The sequence below is a fragment of the Bombus pascuorum genome, chromosome 12 (genome assembly GCF_905332965.1).
Source record: "Bombus pascuorum chromosome 12, iyBomPasc1.1, whole genome shotgun sequence".
Classification (NCBI taxonomy): domain Eukaryota; kingdom Metazoa; phylum Arthropoda; class Insecta; order Hymenoptera; family Apidae; genus Bombus; species Bombus pascuorum.
The window spans coordinates 6,792,150-6,810,876 of NC_083499.1; the positions used below are offsets into that span (position 1 = coordinate 6,792,150).

An 18,727-nucleotide genomic window follows, 5' to 3' on the forward strand; every position below is an offset into this window, starting at 1 on the left:
AACGTCTAAATGTATAACACGATTAAATATATCCTTCGCCTCTCGGCGAGATGTTCTCGTTAATCCTTAAACTTTGTTCTTCAGTCGTTTCCCGTATCCTCATTTACCGTCTCGGAATACGGAAAATTGTCCTCGTAATGCCGTCTAATCTTTGATGTTATCCTTGACACTAACTCGAATTGCTTTTCGCTTCTGCCAAGTGACGGTACAATTAAAAAAAAAAAAAAAGAAAGGAAGATAGGAAGCATCGTAGAAACACGAGAAAAAGAAACAAGAAAAGAATTTCCATTCCAGGACGAAGCCTGCATCAGGGAGAGGGATGGCCCGGAGGGCTTGTGCGACTCGAAAGCCTGCGAGGAAGCATCGAAGCGGATGGTGGCGTTCATGAAGAAGGGGGTGGATCCTTGCAAGGACTTTTATCAGTTCGCGTGCGGCGGCATTCGCGATCAGCAGCCGTATCGGCCGAGCTCGAGCTTCAACATGCTTCAGGCGAGGGTCGACGATCGTCTTCACAGTGAGTGAACCTCGTTGCTCGTTTTTTTCCCATTAAGATACCTTTGAAACTCCATTCGCTGGCTAAGATAGTCGCAGGGGAAGTTTCACTTGAAGCAGCAAATATTTACGCGAGTCCTCGCCTGCGATTAAAATGTACTTTACACGTATAAATGTATTTTTACATATTTCCCGTATAAAAATAATTCCACCGAGGAGCGTCGTTAACCGTGACGTTCGGCCGAGCTCGTTACACCGAGGCAATCGATGGAACCGAATTTCGAGGGCTGGAATTAATTTCTCGTCGACCCGAGAAAAAACGAGAGAGGATGCCGGGTTTTCCATCGTTGGGAAACTCGAAGCACGGCGAGCGATGGATAATTGATTCAGAACCGCGGCCAAATTTCCCGCCGTCATTTCAACTTTCAATTAACCAAATGCTCGCGAGCCATTCAGTACGAAAGTTTCAGCCTTGAACGTGTCGCTGTTTGCGCGAGCTTGGATCGTCCGATCAATTCGCATCGAAACACCGTCCGAGACTCGTGATCGTCCGTTTTCCACCGTCTTATCGTGACAGCCGGAGTTATCTTTCCCTCGGTTCCTCCTTTTCATCCACTTGGCCGACTTTAATCAGCTCGGGCCCGTGTCCTTAGACTCTGTGGACGAAAAGTGGCCGTTAAAAATTCCGTCGCTGCGTTTTCTTTGAATAGCCGCTCGTTTCAAGCCGCGACGATCCCTTTCGTAATCTGTTGCTTCCACTACCCTATTTCTTATGGCTTCCTCGTCGAGGATAATCGAATGGTTCAGCGAGCCGAGATTGATCGGGCTCGTCGGCTATTTTTTCACGGGAATTATCGGGCAGACGTAGTTGGATCGCTCGTCGAGTCGAATGAATCAGAATGTCACGGAGATACGCGGTCGTGTCGTTGCAAATTGAAATCAACTGGCGGACGTATAGAGCGGAAAATCTGAACGAGGTTCGCGACAATTGGAATTAATCGGCACGCGAATTATCCAGAGATACCGACATATCCGCCGCGGCTACGTGCGAGTAAACAGAAGACGAGCCACGGCTATGTAGGTCACACGCGATTAAAAGAGCTGGACGTGCATACGTCACGGTATGCTGACGTAGGAGTTGAAAAACAAGCCGCTAAGTGTCCAACCCACGGGAACAGAGAAAAAAGTTGGCCAGTTTCGTTGTTTTTTTCCTAAATTCACCCTGGATAATGACCAGTCTCCCTCTGAAATTTTGATATCCAGTTTCGTGACACGCTTTATCCGATCGCTTTTCTTTTTTTATTTCCAGAGAGCAATCGCGATTTCTTTGTACCGTGGAGCATACCGCGAACATGGTTAAACACTTTCACGCGTCGAACAGCTGGTCTTTTAATCGAAGTAACTTTGTTTCTCGTTGTTTTACTTGGAAAGTTGGCGAATAGTCCGCAGGCACGATAGTTGTCGAACTCTTTCAAAAATTTAAGCCAGAACTTCGCTCTTTTCCCCTTTGCGTCGCATTCTTCTCCGCTTACGGAGATACGTTCTACTTTCTACCTTTATTTCCATTTCAATCGTCGTTGGATGTAACAATTTTAGTCGAAACCTAACGCTAGAATTATTAACAAATTGCAAACTAGTTTGAATTATCACCGCGAAAGTATTTTTTACCGCGATTTTTATCAATATACTATTTATTCATGTTGCAGCATCTTCATTAAAATCGTGTGCGTATATACAGTAATGTACAGTACAGATTACTTGTTCCAGTGTTTTAAGCGAGTTCTTGTCATGTCGTTAAGTTAGCATTTCGGTTATCGGTTTGTTTCTTTTAAGGGCGACGTGTTTTCGTAACCCGTGCAGGACAACCTTTCCCCTTTACGTTCTGAATGGAAGGGGAAAAAAAAGAGTCAACGGAAATGAAGATTTACAGGGACGAAGTCTATGAAAAAACACGCGGCGTGCTCAAAGAATAACACATGGACACGCCGCGTAATAATTCATCGCTTCTCCTGCTCATTTTTTCGCGCGAACGCCACTCACTGGGGCTTGTAAATTTTCGAGTCGTAGTTACGCTCGCGAGAACGTGCTCGAATGGAGATTAATGCGAGGAAACGGATCGCAGGGTCGTGTATCTTTCGTTCGTAGCATATCACGGCGCCTCGCATTTATGGAATTGTTTTCGACCGGAAAATGTCTCCGGCTCGGAATAGAAACGAGTGCTCCGAGCATTTGCTCGCTCGTCACGCGATCGTTCCCAGTGACTTATCGTTCCTATTTCTCCAAAAGGATCTCGGACTATCCGACGTTTTCAAGCGAGGCGAACAAAAAGCGGAGAAACTGTCGCGCTGAAGAGCGAAACGAAACGAGGGGTTTGGCAAAGGGTTAAAAATCAACTCCTCTTTTGTTCGGGATACGACCGCTTGGCGCCAGGATTTTTTCCAATTTTCTCATCAACTGAAATCTCCCTGGCTGCCTGTTCTCGCCTTGGAAACACGTCTTTTTCGCTCGATCCGTCTTGCGAGGGATCACGTCGGATCAGCCTCGATGCCAGCCGAGGATTCGTTTAGGCTATTTTTTTTCTTCCAGCAGATTTTCTTTTGCAGATTCTCCTTGAACGCGTTTCCACGAGATCGGATAGCTCGCCAAAGTATCTGAACGCTTATCATAGAAAACTCTTTTGTATATGTATGCCGCATGTGTGTGTTATATAGAAGATTTTGACATTTCATTAACTCAGCGACGAGACGCAGTTGCCACGACTATATATCGATGAAGTTTCAATCTGAAAATGTACGTACAAGTTGCTAGCAGTATAGATCAACTATATGGTTCTATGGCGACAATCTTTCAATTTTTATAATCAGCTCGTAGATTTTTCCTCTGATTCGAGATTTTTTAGACCCCCGATATGCTAACAATCGCCAAAATTTTGATTGTGAAAGGCAGACGTCTCGAATTTCCGATTGCTCGGTGCCTAGCCCGTAAGCCCGGTTTCCGTGGGCGGTCTCTCCAAATATTTATCGCCGCGTCTTTAAACATCTATAGCTCGTGAAAGTTATCGTCTTGCGTATGTGCACGTTGTGCAAGTCTCGGTCGATCGATTTCCGCTTGAATGTTTCAGGTGTGCGCGGCGTAATTTTTCGCTCGCCCCTATCTCGTTCAAACAATATGCTCCATTTATGCTCGGTTTCAGATCGATAATCGTTTATGGCCGAATTATATTATAATAGAAACGCACAGACCAATCTAGTGTCCTGTTTGTCTTACAATGTACGACCGATAGAAACCTATGACGGTGCGAAATAGGCTGATGGTCGCGTACTCGTCGTTCGTCTTAGTTTCCGGAACCCCGGCGACGAAGCCTTAGCTACTAAATTTACGTAAGAACAAAGAAGGGGGTTACAAACTTGATTAATCCAACCTGCTTAATGGGTCAAGTTCGCCCTATAAGCCAGACGTGTTACGAGTCGAAATTCCTCGTGGTTCGTTCGATTTATGATTTTTCAACGCCGTGCAACGTAAATAAGCTTCGAAAAGTAGACTTCGACGTAGATGAGTCGTCTAACGTCGTTGTGATTTCCTGATGCATCTACAATGACGTTGTAGATTTGCAAGGTTTATATTCTTAAAGGCCGATGCGAACAAACGACGCAACCTCTTCGCGATATTGTGACTACGCCTGCATTTGTAACAGGGAAATGGCAATTTTTCGTGCATTACGTTATTAAAAATTTAATCGATAATTTAATTCCATGAAATCGTTCGGAGTCTTGGAAATACGAAGCTCGGCGCAAACGAGCTACACGACGTCGTTGCGATTTTAAGAACACGCTATTTGCGAGATTTATATTTTTAAATCTCAACGCAGACGAGTGACCGACTGCGCATTGTACCATTAAAAATGTAACTCTGCCTACTCATCTTGCGGCTTGGAAATATCATGCTCGGTACAGAGAAGCGATGCGTCATCGGTGAGACGCGACAACGTAGCAGCTTTATATTCCCAATAACGCGAAGCAACCGGTCATATACATTGCGCCATTAAAGATATATTCCTGCCGAATCGCATAGCAAAATCTTAACGATGACGTCGCGTCTCAACCAAATATCCAGCCAACGGTAATTCTTCTTTTTTCCAGAAAGCTGTTTCCTCTTACAGTTCTTCGTAAGATACAGTTCGGTTAATTCGCTATTGTTCGCCTCTGCTGGGAAAGTTTAAACGAACCGACAGTGGAACTGTTCGGTTTTCCTTCCCTCGAAGGGAAGCTCACTGATTAAGCGAGAAAGTTGGTTTCGTATTGCACGCGGCGGATCCAGCCTGACGCGCGGCAACACACTCTGACCACAAATTCGATAATCTCTCGGGCTCCGGTGAAATTAGCTTTATCACTGCGGCCTGCTCGATCTATTTCAACCTCGTCTAGACATGGTATTTTCGCCTGCAGTTTATGTACTTGCTTCTTCCCACGAAAATAAATTGACCTCTATTTGTTTCTTGGCCCGCGCAGCGAGCCACCGTGAATCTTGTGCAAAAATTGGGTCGTCCATATTTAATTCCACGAAACTCTCCTTTGATTTTTCTTCCGAGATTTTTCGAATCTAGCCATCGAGATTCTCGGGGATTTTATGAGAAGTAGACGAACGTAGAGTTTGTTAAATCTTACCGCCCCGTATTCTCCTACCTTTTCTATAATTTTCTTTCCAAATCTCGCCAATTCTACGATTACCATTCTAAGATTCCATGGAGGCGGAGCAGAATGGATCGCTTAATTTTACTACACCAGCTTTACTCTAATTTTCTGTCGAAATCTTAAGAAGCCCTGGCAGTTGTACGATTACCAAGATTTCGTGGAAAAGGACGAGGGACGGTTTTTTCAATGCACCTTTTTCACGGTTACTTTCGCGTTAAGTCGGAGGGCACGCGTTTCGACCACGAGAAGCTGTATTCTTCTCGTTTTCCATGCGACGAATTCGCAAACGTCCGTGCACGGTATGCACACACGACGCGACAGGGCAACTCGAATTGGAACATACCGGTGGCACGAACGTGGCGTGTTTCAGACGCTCTTAGACATTAAGGATACGGTTGGAATTCAAATTCAAGCAGCTGTCCCCTCCTCCCCCACAGTTCATTACGTATGTACGTTTTTATCCCTGTAATCGCATTGTACTCGCGGTGAGCCAGTCCCTTACCGAGACAAACGCCTGAAAAAGTTCCTTCTTTTTTATATTATAAAGGGAAATTTTTCCGAGAAATTGTTTAACGAAATGCTAGTTGTGGTACGCGTTAATTTCCCTGCATTTTCTGCAGAAAAAAATATATTCGATAATAAAGAAGCAACGCAGATTGGTCTTTTTACCGTGCGGAACGAAGTTATAAACGAGCGTCGTTTTTTCTCTTTTTCATTTTGTTCGTAAAATCATTCGAACGCACATAATACGGAAAAATATACGAGATATTAAAGCAACATAGTACTCGTTGTGATATCGAACAAATAAAATAATCCTCTACATAGGTTTTACTTTTTTTAACTATGTTCGTAAAAATACAAATTTGATATATTACGTGATATATTTATCACTACGAACATCGTCACTGTCGGATATTCTTTATGCCCGTTTCACTGACCCAACAATGTCTGTGCTACAATCTGAATCACCAATTTCATCCGCAAGAACTCTCTTCATTTCTCATTCCTGTCCACCGTACCATTCATCAACATTGCAAGCGTGACCTAAAGTCGAACACAGACAAACCGATGTAGTTACAAGCGGGTTAATTTTGCGCAAAATATCTGGGAAAAAGTTAGCAACGTATCAAATAATTAAGCATCGTCCTTCGGCGAACTTTTCTCCTAGATGACTGTTAGCGGTTGAAAGAGGATGCAAATTGAAGTTATCGGGGAAGTAGAGAAGCGCGGTAGCACATCGTCGTCGCTTGAAATTCCACTGCTAATCGTAATCCGCGTGAACGCGGCTCGCAAGAGGGTCTTAAGCGGCGCTTGACTATATTCCGTGGAAGTTCCGTTTATGACCGCGGCGACGGCGACTCGGTGTTACGGGAATTTCCTGGCAAACTGCACTTCATAAATCCCCCTTATCGAAAGTTGCGCGGAAAAAAAGTTGGTGAAAAACGGCGAGACACCGAGCGCGAGCTTTGAATACGGCTTCTTTGCTTCTCTACATACGCCACGCTATTTATGAAGATTATTTTCGTAGCCGAGTGTCAGGAAAGGAACCTCATGGTCGCAAACTGTGACACTGCTTTACGCTGCACGCAGTTTATTTTCTAAGAGATGATTTAGATACGCGAAGTTTTGTCAGTATGATCGTTCTTCGAGCGTTGTCCCTGGCCAGAAGAATATCCTCGCATTTCCTGCGACCTGGCAATTCTACTCGAACTTCATCGAACATGTCCGAAGTTTAGCGATTTTATTTTTATTTTCTTTCTACTTTTATTTTTCTGTATTAATCATAGACCATCGTTATCCAAAGATTCGAAGATGGAAATTTAGGATGTCTATCAAAATCTCAAGGACGGAAAATATATGGCGCGCATGGCATACAGCGCGTATCAGAAACGATGGAACTCGTAACTTGTAAAAAGGCAAAATGTAGAAACATACGCATCATCTCGGTAAACTTTGCTTCTACAATTGCCGCAGGTTCTCTCTACTTTGCTAGAAAAGTGAAAAATTCTGAAAGTTTTCAGTGTTCATAATTAGATGGCCAAGTACTGTAACAACATGGCTGGCGTTTCGTTGGCGCAAAAAATTCGGAAGGTAGCCAAACGTTTGACTCGAAAGGGACATCAAGGAGAGTATCAATTATTCTTAGACGATGAAACGACCAGAGCTAGAGGTGCAAACAGCCCAGTTTCGATGGCATAGCTCCGGGCAATGAAGAGAACTCCTCTAATTAGCCTTTCGTTCGATGGTCCTTGAAACTCGCCTCGTCCCTGCCGAGTCTTAATAGTTTGCATCGATAAATTTTCTCAGCTCTCTCTCTATCTCTCGCAAGGAAAATTGCCTTCTGTCGAGATTCTCCTTTCTTTCGCGCCGTTCTCGACTACGCGTTTATTCGGCGCCGCGAAAATTCGCCACCGTATCGACTTTCATCCGCGTTTTTCGTGTGTTCGCCAAAACATGCTCGTGTTTTTCATCCGTGTAATTGGTAACGACCACTGTTACTTTCGAATTGATTCAATCGAGGAAATGGACGTGGAACGCACGTGGAAATCTGATCTTACGGGAAACGTACGAACGATTAATTTGAACTGGTAATTCGGAAAAAGGTGCCCCCATTTAAAGCGATCAAACTGCTGCAAGTTCTACGATAAATCGCCTCGTACGACCCGCGAACATTTGTACCACCCGTAGCGAATAACCCGAGGACACCGATTACCCTAAAACGATTATGAGAGCCGAGGAAACCACGAACGGGACTGTGCAAGCAAATCGGTGTATCTGTCAGGAAATGGTAACTTCGTAGTCGAAGTTTAGTTTAGAGAAACACGACATAGACGCTTTTGTTTGTTCTTCTTTCGTTCATTGTAGCGAAGAAAATTAATTCCCTATGATACGAAGCAACTTCGGGGATTCCATTATGAGATAATACGAATATCCGTATTATACACGGTAGCGTAATATCTACAGCCTAGAAATTGGAATTGTGGCTCCGTATAGTCCAAGAATCCAAGAATTTTTCTATACAATCCAAAGCTTAGAATTCCGTTACTCTCGGAAAGTATTTTTCCAGCTGAAGAATATTGCCATCGATAACCGTAGTATCAATTTCATACTATACCACTATAGCAAATTCGGTATAGATTTAATCAAAGAGAGATCCCAAGCTCTGAGCTGCCAGCGTAATTGCGTTTCTCAAACTTTAAATTCTTTAATTCCTAAAATCTATAATTTTCTCCTCAAGTGTCCGGGTGTTCGGCAAAAGCATCGAACGAAAATTTCCAACAATATAAATTTTCCGATATACCTGTATCTAGTGACAGAACTAGGAGAGCTACTAAACTGGGAATTGCGTGTTCGATCGACGTGGCACGGAGAATCCCAGCGCCTCGTCGTTTCGCAAATTGTCGTGACGCGTGTCTGAGATTGGTCAAGGAATAGTTCGACACCCTGTCGAATACCCTGTCTTGTGTTTCCGTTTGTTAACGCGCGGATGTTATTAATGGCGCGTAACCGTAATTGTTATCGATCCTGTTGAAAATGGCAATGGGAACCGATCGAGCACGAGCTTGGGCAGAGTAATTCTGTGTCGATTGACTGCGCGCAATATTCACTGGCAATTGGATGCATCGTTGATCGTTTTCGTAATTTGTTAATGAAAAGACAGGCCGGCACAGGGCAGGCAGATTGAAAGAGATAGGAAAAGCAAAACCGTTTTGTAGTGTTGGTAATAGGACTGCGCGTAGCCATGAAATATTCTTTCCTTTTTTTTTTTTTTTGATCCGTGAATCCATAGGATTTCCACTTGGTTATTTTAGGGCAACGAAACGTAATAAAGTGAGAAATTGAAATTCCGCGAGGCTGTAGCTTTTCTTTGGTCGTTTCGGAACGCTGCCGCAGCGAAGCGAAACTGCGAAAGTATTGTAACGCGAGACTTCTTCCTGTTTACTAGCGTTTAAAGATGTAGCTAATAGTATGAGAATGTAGCTAGTTTTAAGACCATCAGCTTAAACTTTTCTTTCGCGATTTTTCTAGTAGCTGAAATAAAAACGATTCCCATAGCTGCGCTAAAATTCACTGTCTGATTGATTATACCAGCTGGTACAAATATAATACGATATTATTATTATTGCGGATCGACCGTGATAATTTTCGAGTCGAGACTACCGCATTTAAAAGTGAAATTGTAATTATACTATACGCAACACCGCACAGTGGTGTTACAATCGCTTTGTAAGATGATCAAAAATTTTCTGCGATCAATCGACTTTTATAAGCTCAACCCGATAGTGGATAATTTTCGATCGCGATTTTAATTGCGCGATTGTTAACTATCAAAGAAATCCATAAAGAGAGGAGATGGAAGATTATTCGGTCGGTGTAGGGAAGTTTGCGTTTAGCCGGCTTTTAATGTCTCTTTTTTTTTATGGAATACATTACGGGCCGGCCATTATGTCCGGGCGCATTACCGGGATGTTACGCTGAAATACTACGCAGCAGCCTCTGTTAACGTTCTAACCGGATTGCTCGTAAAAAATCCTGTATTATGTGATCGTAATTTGCATCATGGCTGTCACGATGCATCGCCCGGATTCATGCCTTTATTCGTAAATACGTATTTTAAAAGCCAAACGAAGAAAAAAGGGGGAAAAGAAGAAAGGAAAAAGCAAAACAAACGTTTAATTGTAAAAAGAAATGTTTCGCAAAGATTCTAAAACGTGGCGTTTTAATCTATTCAGTGGACTTTAGCGGGAAGTTGCATGGCCTGGAAACTGCCATCGCCGTGGAAACTTCTTCCGCAAAACCTTTCACGATTCATCCGGAAAGAAAAAGTTACAGCGAACTCGAGTTCTCGCGTTTTGTTCTCCAGCTCCTTTTCACTGCCGTGGATTGAATATTCACGTTCGCGTTTAGCGGTTTTTAAGCAACGTCTTAACGACAATTCAATCGTCGAAACTTTGGTTTCGTTCGCGCCAAGACAACTTCGCCCCGACATACTTTTCCAACTTGGCAAGTGGAAATCTTTCCGCGGACGCAAACGTTCCATTGGCCCTCGTACTGCGTTCATAGAAGCTCGTACGCGGTTGAATGTTTCCTATTCCTCTTTTATTCTTCTTTTTTTTTTTATTATTCTTATTTTTAGAAACACGCAAGAGAGGGACGGATAGCGGACGAATAGAGTAGGGGAACAAAAACGCGGTAGCGCGAAGAGGTAGGAGAGAAGGATGAATTGAAGAAAACGAGGGGTTGGGCGAAATGGAGAAAATGAAAACAGGTCCGGGCTATCTCGGGAGTGTCGACAAAAGCTGGCCAGGCTTCTGTACGCGTGGTTAGCAGGCCGAAATTTCGAGTTTCCATTTAGACGGAACCGCGGCACGAGAAAGTGACGACAAAAGGAGGGAGGGGCGGAGGGCGCGAGCGTGCACAGAGTTGGAAACGAAAGAACCGGGCGCGGACTTCCGCTGGTACTTTGGAATCGCGAAGTCGCGACGAGTGCCTGCGAAACTCGTCTCGTAACGGCGTGTAACGAGCTTGCAGATAGCGATTCACCTATTTCGTGCGGCTACCCGTTTTGTTCTCCAGTTTCCTTCCGTTTCTTTTTTCCCCTCTCGTGGCTCTCTGATTTTTACTTGGCGCAATCAGCGATCCGAAAACCGCGGTCTGCTTCGAATGGAAAGCATCGATACAGAAGGAATTAACGAACGCACGGTTTTACCGTGTTTCCCGGATATCTCACGGTTATGCGCGATTCCATGGAAATAACTGTTGCTCGTGGAATCTCGCGTGGAATCTCGTTGCCGTGAAAATTCAACCGACTAGGCTCGTACAATCGAACTGGTCGATTAAACACGATTCTCTGGCAAACCTTTGAATATCGAGTATATACCTAGTCGTGTATAATGATCGATTAAGGAGGCATTATTCGGCGTTTCCTGCTTTTAGTTTAGTCGATTCGAAATGGTCGATAAAGCAACGAGGAACGGCGCTTTTCTTTCGCTTAAATTGTTGAGCGCGTCAGGATACCCAGGACGGCGACGCTCTTGATTGCATTAAATTCTAATTCCTTGTACGACCGCGTAGTCTGGCACAGAGTGTGAGGGTGTAGTGCAAGAACGTAGACGTGATATCGATTTTCAATATACGTTGCCGCGGTCACGAGTCTTCGCATAGATTATTAATCGGAGCTTTCCTCGATTCGCGGTCTTATCTCTCGCGGAATTGACACGTTTCGAAGAAATTATCAATCGAAAGCTTCTTTGGATCTTCGTCTTGTTTCTTGTAGAAATTCAATCATCGTCAAGTTTAACCATTGTAATCTTCAAAGGGATGGAAAAAGCGTATACGAACCTGTGAAAACGTGGTAATCGTCGAATAAACGACTCGTAAATTCGATTCGTGAAAGTAAGGCGAAAAGTCGTCTTTGGCGACACCTCCTTCCATTCACGACGTTATCGTTCGCCAAAGTCCATTGTTCGATCATGGAAAATCTCGCGAGACAGAGAATAAAGGATGAGAGAAGTGGAAACAGAAAAGATGGATGGAGTTTATAGAAACGCGTTGAAAAATGGCCAAGGATCGCAAGGACGGTAACGATTGGCCGGCGAATATGCGCAATGCAAAGCGCGAAGCAATAAAAGCTCATAAAGTGGAAATAAAGTGGGAACGAAGAGAAGACGTGGAAGTCGAGGACGTCCCGTAGGAGGTCAGCAAAGGCCTCACGGAAGGCCGGATCGGCCACTCGGTTGGCCGTACTATAAATATTTCATGTTAATCGATATACGTGCACACGGAAGTGTGTCATGCACGTTGTCCCATGACTCGACACAATGCTCCACATACGGACTACGATCGTTGGTCGAACGACCTCGACGAACGGAAGAAGTCGAACGTTTGCCTCGTCGCTCGCCATCGTTCCCGTTTCTTCTTCCTTTTCTTCTCCATTCCATGTTCGGCTCTCGGTGATTTACTAGTAGTCGGGCTGAAATGCTATCATAAATCGATTTGCAGAAGTATAAAATTGCAAGTATAAAAATGGTTGAATTCGAAGAAAAGGAAAGAATTTCGAATCGACGGTTGATTTTAATTAAAACGATAGGTGGAAAGTTTGGTATAATACTTGAAAATTTATCTCCATAAATGTCAGCTCGCCAGATTCTCGAATCCTTTCGGTGTGCGTTTGTCTTCGTTAGAATGCGAACTTACGCTTTTAGCACGAACGTACAGCGACTCTATTTTTCTTTAGTTTTATTAACTGCTCCGATTACTGTAACACCGGCTTTTAAAACGGAACGAATCCTCGTTCGATCTATTTCGGCGGAGACAACCTCCTCAATCGCTTTTAGCGATATCCAAGCGAACCTTTGCCATTTTCGAACTTTGAATGGCCGAGTCGTGGTATATTCGGCCGGAGTGTCGGTCGAGGTTCGCGTCGATCTTTTTATAGAGCAATGAATCCGTGATTTATATTTGCTCGTGCCACGGTGCATCTGCAGCGACGAAAAATATTTCGGTACAAAGAGTTCGCGTGCACTCGGGAAACATTCGGTTCGTTCACGATGCTATATTCCCTTTCTGGACGATTGTCTACCATTTTTATCGCTTCTCTGCGTTTGAAACATTTCGAAGAATATATTCGCGATTTAGTATTTCCTTTAACCCTACAATCTTCTCTACCGATTCTTCCATTTCTTTCTTAACCTTTTCTTAAGTTCGAGCGAAATAGGGAAGGATTTTTGTTCCAATTTTCTACCCAACTTTTTCTCAAAGTATCGTATCTCTTCGCTCGTTGAAACAAATACGAGATGAGGTATAAAAATTTGAAGCTCCCGACGGGATTAAAAAGTTTGTTAACTTTCGAAACAAGAATCGTTATCGATGTATATAATTTCGTGTTTCAACTCTGCGCGTAAAAATATTTTCCCAACGTTAAGATTCTTCTAGGACATGAACATTCAAGTAAACGACTTACATTTCCCAACGAAAATTATACTGAGAATTTACGAAAAGTGCCCCGTAGCGATCGATCGAATTCCAGCTCCGTATTCGACCTATTTAATAATTAACGCGTTTTTAACATTTCTCAGAGCTGCTGGCGAACAAGACGGGCCATATGGTGGGCGTGTTCGAGAAGCTGGGCCAGTTTTACAACGGTTGCTTGGAATTCAAGGAGAAACCGGTGAATTTTACACCCGGTAAGTGGATCCTGAAGGCGTCGATCGATACGACAACGGTAGAGGCGACTTTCCATTTGAAAGAGATACGCGTGACAGACAAATGCAGTGTCGTTACCGGAAATAACGCCGAGGCGTCGTTGCGTCCGTGTTAACGACGCCGTTTCCGCGGACGATGCGTCACATTCGCGTCTCTTCGTTCGCGACGTCCTCACGCGATGAGAATGAAACCGGTGCTCCGTGCATCCGCGTCGCTGAATCGCATTTACGCGAACGATCGCTCGTCACGCATCTTTCTGGCTTTCCATCTTTCGCCATGTACGTGCAACTATAACGTGCTTTCGTCGGTAATTACCTATGCAAATTAAGGTTTTTATAAACGCGACTGAATGGAACCCAGACGGAGATATTTTGTTTCGAACGTCTTATGCATCTCTGTATTGCGCATTGCATTCTGTGCAATTTCGAATCGCGATGCAATTACAGCTGTGCAGGATTTCTTTATTTATTTAGAATGGATTAAACAGGAAACGATGGTTATTTAACGCGACCTAAATACAGTATAACCAAGACAACTACATAGTTAATTCACAATTCACGCGGACCATCCTCGTCGACAACGCTGACAACACTCTGACCTCTCAACTCACACTGACTGTTAATTCGTCTTTCTCCCTTAAGCATCCCTTCGTCTTTTCTCATAGCCCCAGCACGTACGTGTTCCGCAATCGTCCATGGCCATGGTCGCATAGGCATTTTTCCGCGTAACTATTCTACCGAAGGACCGACGACACATTGATGGGCCTGTCGGCACTCAGGCTTTCTCGCAACATTGTTTATGGTTCAGCCGATATTTCTTAGACCATTTGTCCACGGCACTACAGCAGCAAATATAAAATATTGTAAGTTGCGAGCTAGCCCGTGTCGCAAGATCTTATTAAATCTCAGAGAAAGAAGGGAGGAGGACGCCATAAATTTTAGCGCAAAGGTGCACGTGTTGCGTTTCGTGCCGCATCGTACGCGACACGTAGTGCGGCAACGTAGCCATGATATATCTGTCGCGACGTTCATTCATATATTCAATCGCCGACACAGATGTTCCATTCTTTGGCCTCTTTTCCTCGCGCTTCTATTTCCTTTCCTCTCTCTCTCTTCGGAGAATCCCCGAGGCCGAGCTTTCACGGTTCGACGCTGATCGATTATTCATACGCACGGGAATCACGAAACTCTGGCGGCCAATAAAACGAGCATTTTCGATCACGGATCGAACTCGAACGACCGTCGCCGATTCTGCAAATATTACGCGTGTACATGCACCGATGTATCGTGCAACGCGTTACGTGAAATTTATGAACGGCGTGGTGGGAATATTTTACGCGATTTACGTCACATCGAGGCTTCCTCGGGAAGTAAATGTTTTGTTAACGTTTCTCAGCGATTTGTTTCCCGGACCACGATTTTTACTCGTCGGAGGTTTCTTTCTCGCCAACGAAACGACGCTCGTAACGTTCGTCTTTATCGAGAAGCACGATGATGGTGTGTTACGATGTCGGAAATTATTTGCTCGTACCGCAACGTTCTCGACTTTCCATCGTAAGGAAAGTGCATGTTCAACGATACGTTTGTTGGTTTCGCATCGTAAGAAATATTATTTGTCAGAAATTTGTAAGATCGTGAAGGTTTCGCTTTTGCCTCCGGGTTCCTTTTCCACGAAGCGAGCGTAAGCGTTACGAATAAGCAAGGAAATTGGAATCGCAGATGTGGGCGATTGCGATGGCAACTTTCGGTAGACACTTGGATAGCGATCGACGCCGGATATTATTGACTCCTACCGCTTCCTTCTTGCTGACTCTTTTTATGTATAGATATAGAATTAATAGCAACTAGAATCGACGAGTATTAAATTACGTATTTCGTTTTACGAGACGTCGTTTCCGATTCAGCGATGGATGAAGCTCGATAAAACGGTACTACGTACGATATTAACTCCGCTGTGTTGCGTATTATTGAGTACTTCGTCCCACGTCGAACTTCAATAATCAGAGGTTTGTAACGAAATATGAATGCTGTGACACGTTGTGTCCCTTTCACCGTGTTCAGGGTAAAGCAAACCCAATAAAACAGTACATAACTATGCTATTAACTGGACAATGTCAGATATCGTCGACTCGTACTACTGTTCCCCCTCTGTCAAACTAAAAGCGCAGATGTCGTAACAAAATACGAATGCACTGGCACGTTGTATCCTCTTCACTACGTTCGGCATATGAACAAACTGAATGAAACAGCACAACTGTGTTATGAATTCAACGATGTCCGATATCATTGACTCGTATTACTTGATGCAAAGTTCGAAAAGCAAAATATCGTGACAAAATATGAATGCACACGTGTATATTACACGTTCGACCGTGTTCCAAGTGCAAACGAACTGAATGAAACGGTACAACCATGCCATTACTTTGCCAGCGTCAGATATCATTGACTCGTACTACTCAATTCTTGGTCAAACCTTGAAAGCGAAACAGTGGCGATAAAATACGAATGCGACGTCACGTCGTGCCTTCTCCCTTGTGCTACGGGTATACGGATACTTGGCAAAAGGATACCTAGAAGCGTGCAGAACGACAGGCCTCGTTTGTTAAATTCCATTGAATCGCGTGCGCGTCTTTAAAACTCGCGGTGCCGGAAAGGATCGAGAGACGTCGCGGTTCGTCCGGTTTTTCGTTCACTCGTCGACGACAATGGATTCAGCGAGACACGCTCAAACAATAACGAAGAATTCGTCGGAATAGTTCGCGCGAGAAAGGCTGGTGCGTGAAAGCTAAGAGGGCATTTTCCAATGGCGGTCGCTAATGCTTCCTCGCGTTCTCATCTTTTCTCGTATTATGATGCGGCGGTGAGAAAGATGTTACGCCGGAGAAAGAAAAAATCGTATGGTGGAAGGAGAAACAACTCGGTGACGGAAGACAGAGCTTGCGGTGGTAGCGAGTTGTAACGGTGGTGAGAGCAACGAATTACGGGAATGCGATGCGTGCAGAATAAGCGAAGAAGAGCGACGTGCGCGAGACTATTCTGTAGCGAGCCTCGAAGACCATATCTCGTTGACTATGGTGAAACAGAAGACCATATCTCGTTGACTCTCCAGAATTGACTTTATCTTTTTGCATCGGACAATGAACGATTGTATTATCCATGCAATTTTACATTCTACCGAAAGAATTAGGACCGACCCGACTGTCATAATTGAATTACTTGGTCGTACGTTGCAATGGTGAAACAGAAGGCCATATCCCGTTGACTCTTCGGAATTGATTTTATCTTTTTGCATCGGACAATGAACGATTGTACTATTCATGCAGTTTTATATTTTACCGAAAGAATTAGGACCGACCCGACTGTCATAATTGAATTACTTGGTCATACGTTGCAATGGTGAAACAGAAGACCATATCCCGTTGACTCTCCGGAATTGACTTTATCTTGTTGCATCGGACAATGAACGATTGTACTATCCATGCAGTTTTACATTCTACCGAATGAATTAGGACCGATCCGACTGTCATAATTGAATTACTTGGTCGTACGTTACAATGGAGAAACAGAAGACCATATCTCGTTGATTTTATATTTTTGCATTGGACAATGAACGATTGTACTATCCATACAGTTTTACATTTTACCGAATGAATTAGGACCGATCCGACTGTCATAATTGAATTGCTTGGTCGTACGTTGCAATGGTGAAACAGAAGGCCATACCTCGTTGACTCTCCGAAATTGATTTTATCTTTTTGCATCGGACAATGAACGCTTGTACTATCCATGCAGTTTTACATTCTACCGAAAGAATTAGGACCGATCCGACTGTCATAATTGAATTACTTGGTCGTACGTTACAATGGTGTAACAGAAGACCATATCTCGTTGAATCTCCAGAATTGACTTTATCTTTTTGCATCGGACAATGAACGATTGTACTATTGATGGAGTTTTATATTCTAGCGAAGGAATTAGAAACGAGCCGACTGTGGTAATTGTATTATTTGGTGATATATTGCGACGATAAAACAGAATGGGTCTTGAAATTGTATAGAAAATCGCATAATCGCATGATCGTGTAACAAAGATATAAAATAATTCGTATACTTAGATAGTTGGATATGTGATTTTAGAATTATCTCGATGTTACTAAACCGAGTGAAACCAAGAAATATCTGGCTATGATAATTATATCTACTTTGTTAACGATACAGGAATTTAGTAAAACTAAAGGTTCCAGCTACCACATCTTCGAGTGGGCGTTTCCCATGGACCAAGCGGTTGGCTATTATTTACGCTGAAATTTTCGTGCAGTTTCACCAATCTATCAGATTCTCTCTTTCCCTAAAGAAATTCATTTCTTCGAAGAAAGGGTTAATTGTAAGCCCGGAATAGGGTCGAGTTTCAGATAAAATTTATCTCCCGACCAAAGTCTCGGGGTCACGAGGATCAATCGAAAACTTTTCGATGATGTAAAAAGTGGGCGATTCGACTCGGAGAAGAGAAGAGAAGAGAAGAGGCAGGTTGGTCGTGACTCTCGCGTCACTGCGATACGACCGCACGCTTTAACCCAGAAAGTCAATGTAGGCGGTCTAAGAATAGAAGCAAGGCAATGTCGGGTACGGTGGAGCCGATACCGTACGGCCGACAGTGCGATTAATCAATCAGTATCGGCGCCAAATCGTCGGCCAGCGGCATTAATCAGAGATGAATTCGACGGAGCTTCGTTTCGTCGAAATATCACGGCGATACTCGCTATCGTTGCTGTTATCGAAGTGATCGCGACAATAGAGTACTTCTTTTTGCGCCAGTATGATTCATGGTACTGGTATTTACGAGCTTCAAAGCGAAACATAACGCTAGAATGGTCATCCACGGTCCAGAGACGATTCTTTCATACGCTACGGTATCACGGTAAAGGTACTATCTGCGATACACATTTGCACTATTTACGGACGGAGAGAGGTTCTTGGTTAGAATGGGATAATTGTGACGTGACGCGAGATGCGTATGCAAAGCGACGTGACGAGAACCTGTTGGCTACGCTCAGGGAACCTGTCCCATAGCACCGATTGTTTGCTCGAAAATATACCGGCAGTCGTTGAACGCGATCGATTCGATCGCTAGCATGGAATATTTGATTAAAACGTGATTGCAGCGACCGCCGTTAAACTCCGACGAATCTGATTTCGCTCGTTTACACTACACTTATTTCGATCAGATTTGTGGATCGCGTTGCAAATCTTCATGGAACTGCGAGCCACGGTAAAATTGACATGACTCTTTTAGGAACCGTACTCGTATCGCTTCGATCGGAGAACGAAGGAAGAAAGAGCG

General features: G+C 43.8%; 1 protein-coding gene across 2 annotated transcripts in view; it reads left to right on the forward strand.

Moving 5' to 3' along the window:
• The window catches only part of LOC132912951 (neprilysin-1), a 75,823-nt gene that overhangs the window by 12,166 nt on the left and 44,930 nt on the right, over window positions 1-18,727 (forward strand). For both annotated transcript variants that reach the window (XM_060970792.1, XM_060970793.1), the window contains exons 4-5: window positions 295-514; window positions 13,262-13,369. In XM_060970792.1, the coding sequence (XP_060826775.1) occupies window positions 295-514; window positions 13,262-13,369 (328 nt within the window). The remainder of the gene's footprint in view (window positions 1-294; window positions 515-13,261; window positions 13,370-18,727) is intronic.